We start from the raw sequence: 7,995 nt of genomic DNA, 5'->3' as shown, positions 1-7,995 counted from the left end.
GCCCCCATGGTCCCCTCCCCCCTCCTCCAGCGCTCCAACCTCTTACTCACTGGCACCTTTGTGCTGAATACATGGCCTGGCCAGCCACATGATTCAGCACCAGGGACAGGGGCCAACCACAGAGACATTCGCTGCCAGAGCTGCCTCCGATTGCCTCAGGGAACCCTCCTCCACTTTTTTAGACTTCAATTTTTTTAGACCACTGTATATCCAGGGGTCTAATTTTCTCCCAGTACTGCACACTTGCAGCGTGGGGAACATTTTTGCATTTCCACACATGGCTGTTGCCCCGTCTCAAAGGGGTTTGACACGGGGCGTGAGGCACGTGCGCGCTCGTCTGGATGCGCCCATAGAGGCCAGTGATGGCTTGAAAATGGTATTTTAAAGTTTGCTTTTTGGGAATTGGCATACACACACACACACACACACACACACACACACACACATATGTACACACATGCATTAGAATGGTTCAGGATAGGCAGCAGGGGTTGATTTCTAAAAGCCTGGGTCTCACACAGTTTTCTCAACCTTCAAAAGCAGACAGGGAGTTTAACAAACAAGGACACATATGCTGACAAACTGGGGCATGCACAACTCTGTTCCATAACATTAAATAAGGTGGCACCAGCTCACAAGGCCAAAGAGAGGGATCGAGAATTCCTGTTTTGGGAAAGGCATGCATGTGATGGGCTTGGAATATGCTGACAAAACAGAACATGGATAGCATGACGACCATAGAGAAACCAGTCAGTGACAGCCATGGATGGAGAGTCATTGAGAGGGAAGGAGAATACAAAAGCAGAGACCTGAGAGTAGCAAAGGGTTCTCCCCTCCCCTCCCCACCCTGCCCTGAGAAGGTCCCTGAGAGGGGTCTCCATCCCCCAGGAGGGGTCCCTGAGGCCACCAAGGACAGAGGGCACACCACCAGCCCATCTCATCTAACCGACTAGGGAGGAAGGGAGGTTGGGCCTCGGGATCTCACCTCTGGCCTGCTGACATCTGGCACTTAAGAGAAAGCCTCAGAGTGAAGCCTGCATCCTGGCCAGATGCATCTTGACTCTGACAACTGCCCTAAGAATGTAGATATATATAATTGCTTGATTCCTTGTATCATTTCTTTTCTGTTATCACTGTGTACCAATAAATTTGCCTATTATCAAATGGAAAGTTTGTAGTCAGTCTGAGGACTGGGTCCCCCCTGAAACAAGGCATCTGGGTCCTAATTCCAGAGCCAACAGCCAGAACAAGCTCTGACACCCTCTTTTGGTGCCAAAAATACAAGAACAGATTAATGCAACCCATCTGAATAAGATATTGCCAGCAGCGACTCTTTTCCTCCTCAGCACCAACTCTTTTTCAAGTCACTGAGAGCCACTAAATTGCATACATTTTTTACTTCCTCTTCACACCCGAGCTGAGCCCTTCTTTCCCATTTCCAAAGTTCCCCATTTCTTCACCAGCTTTAAATATCTGGCAAACATCACCAAACAGCCCCAAGCAGTTCCGGCAGAATCCCTCTGTCGTCCCCTCTCTCCACTTATCACATTTGATTAGTATGGCCCCACCTGCCATGAGGTGAAGCCAGACCAAGCAGCCCTATGGCTCATCTGCATATAAATTTTTGGAGAATCCCATGATTTGTGTCAAGAACACCTAGTTCCAGTCATGACTAGGGGGCTAATTAGCACAAAGATCCTTTGTGGTGGATATCTGGAGTCCATGCACCTACCAAGCAGTGCTGAGCTGTGGGTCCCCATGGCTTTAAACACTATGGACTCTGGTGGAAACCAGCCCAGTGAACTCTGTGGTAAATCAGGGGCCTTTTGGCTTTGCACTAATATCATTCATAGTTTGTATTATACATTAATAGGTGCCAAAGTGCTACTTAAAAGGGTGTTTATAAAGTGCCTGTGCTAAAACTTGCAACAATTTAAAAAAAAAAGATAAATGCATCAATTCTGGAAGATCCAGGGGGGGCAAGGCGAGAGGGATTTGACGGTGGGGGTCTATTACAGACCCCCCAATCAGGAGGAGGAGCTGGACAGGGAATTTTCAGGCCAGCTTGCGGAGACACTAAAAGCAAGGGATGTAGTTGTCATGGGCGATTTTAATTACCCGGACATCTGCTGGGAGGAGCAGTCAGCCGGGACGGACCGCTCCAGGAGGTTCTTGGCCGAGTTGCAGGACCTCCACTTGATTCAGGAGGTGCACAGTCCCACCAGAGGAGATGCCCTGCTGGACCTGGTCCTGGCCGCAGGCGACGACCTGGTAAGAGGCCTCCAGGTTCTTGACCACCTGGGCAATAGTGATCATCGCGTGCTGGAATTCACCATCCAGCGTAGAGTGTCAAGGGCCCGCAGCAAGGTGGTGGCCCTAGACTTCAGGAGGGCCAACTTCAGTGAGATGAGGAGATTAGTGGGAGAGGAACTGGGGTCCTTGAGGGCAGAGGAACTCAGCGTCCAAGAGGAGTGGTCGTTCCTTAAGGAAACGATACTCGGGGCCCAAGGGGTGTCCATCCCGACAAGAAGCAAGGCGGGCAGGAGTGTCCAAAAGCCCCCCTGGCTCACCAAGGGTGTCCGGGAATGCCTGCTTGCCAAAAGGGTGGCGTACGCCCGGTGGAAGGGGGGTGTAATCTCCAAAGAGGAGTATACCTCCTCTGCTCGGGCCTGCAGGCGGGCTGTTAGGAAGGCCAAGGCGGATATAGAGCTCGGATTAGCGTCCAGGATTAAGGATAACAAAAAGTCCTTTTTCAAATATATTGGGAGGATGAAGAAGGCGCCGGGTAATGTGGGGCCCCTGCAGGATATGCGGGGCAATCTGGTGGTTGCGTCAGAGGATAAAGCGGACCTCTTTAACCAATTCTTCACCTCCGTTTTCTTGTGCAGGGACCGGGACTTCCCTGCTGTGATAGAAGCCGGACGCGAGGGGATCGCCTTCAGACCTCAGGTTGGGGAGGACCGGGTTAGAGAGCTTCTGGAGGGGCTGGACGCGTTCAAGTCAGCGGGTCCGGATGCTCTCCACCCCCGGGTGCTGAGGGAGCTAGCTGGGGTTATTGCAGGGCCCCTGGCACGGCTCTACGAGCGATCGTGGTGCTTGGGCCAGGTGCCAGACGATTGGAAGGTAGCTAATGTGGTCCCCATCTTCAAGAAAGGGAAAAGGGAGGACCCGGGCAACTATAGGCCCGTCAGTCTTACCTCAATCCTGGGGAAACTCTTTGAGAAGATCATCAAGGAGCACATTTGTGATGGGCCGGCATCCGAGATGATGCTCAGGGGCAATCAGCATGGATTTATTAGGGGGAGATCATGTCAGACCAACCTGATTGCCTTTTATGATCAGGTCACAAAGGCCATGGACGCAGGTGTCGCGGTGGATGTAGTCTTTCTGGACTTCAGCAAGGCCTTTGACACCGTCTCTCACCCCATCCTAATTAATAAACTAGGCGACTGTGGCATAGATGCCTACACAGTCAGATGGATTGCAGATTGGCTGAAGGGTCGCACTCAGAGGGTGGTGGTGGATGGATCATACTCGACTTGGGGGGAGGTGGGTAGTGGAGTCCCCCAGGGCTCGGTCCTGGGGCCTGCGCTGTTCAATTTCTTCATCAGCGATCTTGATGTTGGGGTGGAAAGCAACCTGTTTAAATTCGCTGATGACACCAAAATTTGGGGGGAGGTGAGCACGCTAGCAGGGAGAGAGAGATTGCAGAAGGATCTGGATAGGTTACAGGGGTGGGCAAACAGGAACAGGATGTGTTTCAATACGGACAAGTGCAGGGTGCTGCACTTGGGTAGTAGGAACCAGCAGCACACTTATACGATGGGGAACTCCCTACTTGAGAGCACGGAGGCGGAAAGGGATCTTGGTGTCATTATTGACTCCAAGATGAACATGGGCCGACAATGCGAGGTCATGGTTGGCAGGGCTAACCGGACCTTGTCGTGCATCCACAGGTGCATCTCGAGTAGAGCCAGGGAGGTGATCCTCCCCCTCTATGCGACGCTGGTCAGGCCGCAGCTGGAGTATTGTGTCCAGTTCTGTGCGCCCCATTTCAGGAGGGATGTGGACAACATGGAGAGGGTCCAGAGGAGGGCCACCCGCATGATCCGGGGACAACAGGGCAGACCCTACAGTGAGAGACTGCGGGACCTGAACCTATTCAGCCTCCACAAGAGAAGGCTGAGGGGGGACCTGGCGACCGTCTATAAACTCACTAGGGGGAACCAGAAGGGTTTGGGGGAGACGCTGTTTCCCCTAGCCCCCGCTGGCATAACAAGGAGTAATGGGCACAAGTTGATGGAGAGGAGGTACAGATTGGACATCCGAAAAAACTACTTCACAGTTAGGGCGGCTAGGAGCTGGAACCAACTTCCAAGGGAGGTGGTGCTGGCCCCTACCCTGGGGATCTTTAAGAAGAGGCTGGATACTTACCTGGCTGGACTCATTTGAGTCCCGTTTTTTGTTTTTAGGGTTCTTTTGCTGTTCTCCCGCCCTGGCGGGGGGTCGGGCTAGAAGATCTATTAGGTCCCTTCTGACCCTAAAACTATGAAACTATGAAACTAAAACTATGGGTACCCTATGCAAATTACTAGAGCCATGTTTATTTTAAGTTTTACTTTAAATTTTTCAAATTTGTTCCTCTCTTCCATGTGCTCAGGGAGAATAGGGTCTGACAGTAAGGAAGGAGAGAAGGGACTAGAGGGGGAAGAAGTTGGAGGGACAGAGGGCAAGGGGCTATTTGACCCCCCAGATTAATTCTCCCTGATGTATTCATGGGAGAGGGACAAATTCAAGACAAGTCTCCAATAATTAGAGTCTATACCTAGAAAATTATATCAAATTTATATATTTTCTATATACAGTCTAATTATTAGAGATGATCTTATATTCAAGTGAATTTAGTATTGTGTTTTAAATAGAACAGCTTCAAAACGCAGCCTCTTCTACAGTCTCTAAATTTTAGTCACAGGAGACCAAAATTTTTAGTAATCTAAATATACGAGGATTTGCCAAGTATAGTTTTTGTTTTACTAGGCCAACACTTTGAAAGATTTTTTATTACTGATGCTGCATACATACATTCAAATGATCTGGGAGAATTCTCCCAGGTTTGTTTTCCTGGTAGAAAAACTGGCCTAGAGACTCCTAAACAGACATTTGAATGCAGAGCCCCTAAGGAACAGAGAGCTTGCAGTGTTGATGCTGAGCAGCCAGGGGGCCTTTGTGTACACATCTCAGGGTGCCCTACAGGCTTCCTGAGGCTTCCTGTAAACAGATGGCAGCAATGCACAGAGCAGCCCTGATTGGCTAACCCAGACTGTTCAAGACCAGCCCGTGTCTCACTGTAGTACAATGTGGGGATTGTGAAGGGAGGGCACTCTGCTTTCCTGCTCAGCTGAAGCAGTGTGGTCCAGCCCAATGTCCTAGGGGAAGGGAGGATGGAAAGGACTTGGATACTGAAGGACTGTACTATGGGTTCTCTCAGAAGCAAATGTGTATAGACATTCACTCTCACAGGAGAAACTCTACTGGGAACAATTTAACCCTGGTTGTTGTCATTCCTCCCAGATTATTTTTCTCCCAGAACAGGCATTTTTGTGCCAGGATAAAAAACCTGAATGTCTGAATGCCTGTACACTTGTGGTTTCACCAGGGATAGCTGTGACTCTTACAGGAGAAACCAAATGTCTATACATGGCCTAAGAGCCTATTCTTTACATATTACACAAATATTTGAGAGACAAAAAAGATAGAGGGAGAAAAAAAGACAGACAGACAGACAGACATACAACTCAGGCATTTATATTACAGCATAATATTGAGACAGGGATAAGTCCTTTGCCACCCACCACTGAAAGTAGAATTTTAAATTATTTAAAATTCAGCCACAGGCCTTGATAAAACACATGGATTTAGTTGAAACAAAGTTACCTGCATTGATGCTCCTTCCACTCGCGCTACACAGGCAACTCTATCGAGAAAAGTCACTGTCACAGGAACAGCAACAAAGAAGCCTTTTAAAAAAGCTTTAATGTATCTCCTCCCCAAGTCTCGAGCTTGTGCCATTATCTGAAAAGATGAAGGAAAAAAAGTGGAAGCATTAAGAAAACAAGCCTTAAATTACAGAAGCATTTTTCATGATGATCAACCAACGAACACTTAATGATAAATGAACTGTCATTTGTCAGTGCTCCTCAACATCTGTTACAAAAAGATGAATGAATACAACACAAAGAAAAATTAGAAGCCTGCAGTGTTTAAAAAATAGTTTAAATTTCAACTAGTATAGACAAAGGGAGTCTGATGTCTTCTTTTCTCATTCACTTCCCCCCTTCCCCCCAGTTTAGTCATTTGATGTGGTACTGTTTTATTAGCAATGTGTGATATAGACAGCAATGGCTAAGCCATTTGTTCAATGGCACTGTTAACATATACCCAAATAAAACCCAGGTACAAAACTCCAACAAGATTTTATCAACTATAAGGACAGAGAGAAAGAGAAAGAGAAAGAGAGAGAGAGAGTGTGTTCTGGAATATATCATCAACATTCCAAAAATATTTCTCCTTGCCATTATTAAGTAAGACTACAGCCCAAAAGAGAAAGCTACCTTTTATTCATATAAATGACAAGACTGATTCTAAGATTCAGTGACGCAGAAGACAAAAGTTCCTCTATCAGGCCTCTGCTTTCACAGATGTTCATTCACACACACATTGTTGTGTGGCAATGCCTACAAATTGCCATATTTGCAGAAAACACCACTGCAACTGTTTCAGACATTGATCCAATGTAACTAGTCATATCTTATCACGTGGACATACAACTGTGGTATAACTTCTTAATTCATCATCATACAGCTGCAGACAAACCAGACAACTTGGTAGAATAGTGATGAAATACAGATCATTTCAACTAGGGGTGCACCAATTGAGATTTTGGGGGCTGATAACCAATAGCCGATACCAATTCAACCCCCTCCCCACCCCTGCACCAGGAAAAGCCTGGTGCTGCCCCTGGCCTGTAGTGGCATCTCGCCCCACGCAGATTGTGGGGTGTAACAGGGGGCCTTTTCAGGGCCTGCCTAACAACGGCTCCGCCCACCTGTTCTGGGCCAACCACCTGCCTCCTTGCCTGCCATGCCTTGTTAATTAATTAAGTTGTTAATTAGGCGGGAGGCTGCCCATTTCTTGCCCCGACACCAAAGGGTGCTATCTGCAGCTCCATTCCCCCCCTACACAACAGTCCAAGCCTTGCAGATGGCATCCACTGTTGTTAACATCACCCGCCACACACTGGGCCCCAGAATCCTCCAATCAGGACCTCTCTATGATCCCTCCATTCAGGCGGCCTACTCCACATTCATTTTGGGCTGCATAGCTCCCTGATCTGTTCCCCCTTACAGGTGTGGTCCCCCTGGGACCTTTGGCTACACAGGCCCTGGCCTCACCTCCAGGCCAGTTGGAACCCCAGGCCCTCAGCTCTGGGTGTCCCTTGCGGCGGGCCCCTGGCCCTTTGACCCTTCTGGTCCTGGCCCCAGCATTGACCAGTCGAGGGATTTCAAGACAGGTTTCTGAGTCTGTAGCCCCACTCTCACTCCTGGGTCCACCTTCTGAACCCTACTAGCAGGTAACCCACCCAGTTGTGGGAGCTGGGGTTACTAAGGCACCCCGACCCACCTTTCACTGGGTGGTAACTGGCCTGGTATTTTTTGAGGACTCCTGTACCATTGGGAGACCCACCAGACCACCCACTCCCAGCAGGATGCAGCTTTAGGTTATGCCCAGGGCCAGGAGCCGCCTAGCCTTCCCCTACAGCTTCTGCCCTTACCTCCAAGATGATACATGAAGCCTTGTAGCCAGGAGATGTTGCTGCCTGGCCTGTCAGCAGCAAAATGCTCTGTTTATATAGGCAGCCAAAGATCTAAAATGGCTGCCGCAATAAAGCACTGCTGGCTGGTTGGGTCAGGTCTTTAAGTGGCAGGGGGCCAAAAA

At 49.0% G+C, this 7,995-nt stretch overlaps 1 protein-coding gene across 2 annotated transcripts in view; it reads right to left on the bottom strand.

Moving 5' to 3' along the window:
- IMMP2L (inner mitochondrial membrane peptidase subunit 2) overlaps positions 1–7,995 on the bottom strand; it is a 946,737-nt gene that overhangs the window by 911,041 nt on the left and 27,701 nt on the right. For both annotated transcript variants that reach the window (XM_025208916.1, XM_006015959.3), the window contains exon 2: positions 5,935–6,072. In XM_025208916.1, coding sequence (XP_025064701.1) covers positions 5,935–6,069 — 135 coding nt within the window. In that variant the 5' untranslated portion in view covers positions 6,070–6,072. The remainder of the gene's footprint in view (positions 1–5,934; positions 6,073–7,995) is intronic.

This window comes from Alligator sinensis, unplaced genomic scaffold, assembly GCF_000455745.1.
Source record: "Alligator sinensis unplaced genomic scaffold, ASM45574v1 scaffold297_1, whole genome shotgun sequence".
In the NCBI taxonomy this organism is placed as follows: domain Eukaryota; kingdom Metazoa; phylum Chordata; order Crocodylia; family Alligatoridae; genus Alligator; species Alligator sinensis.
Note: the sequence above shows the minus strand (reverse complement) of the source record. Positions and strands in the feature narration are given on the sequence as shown.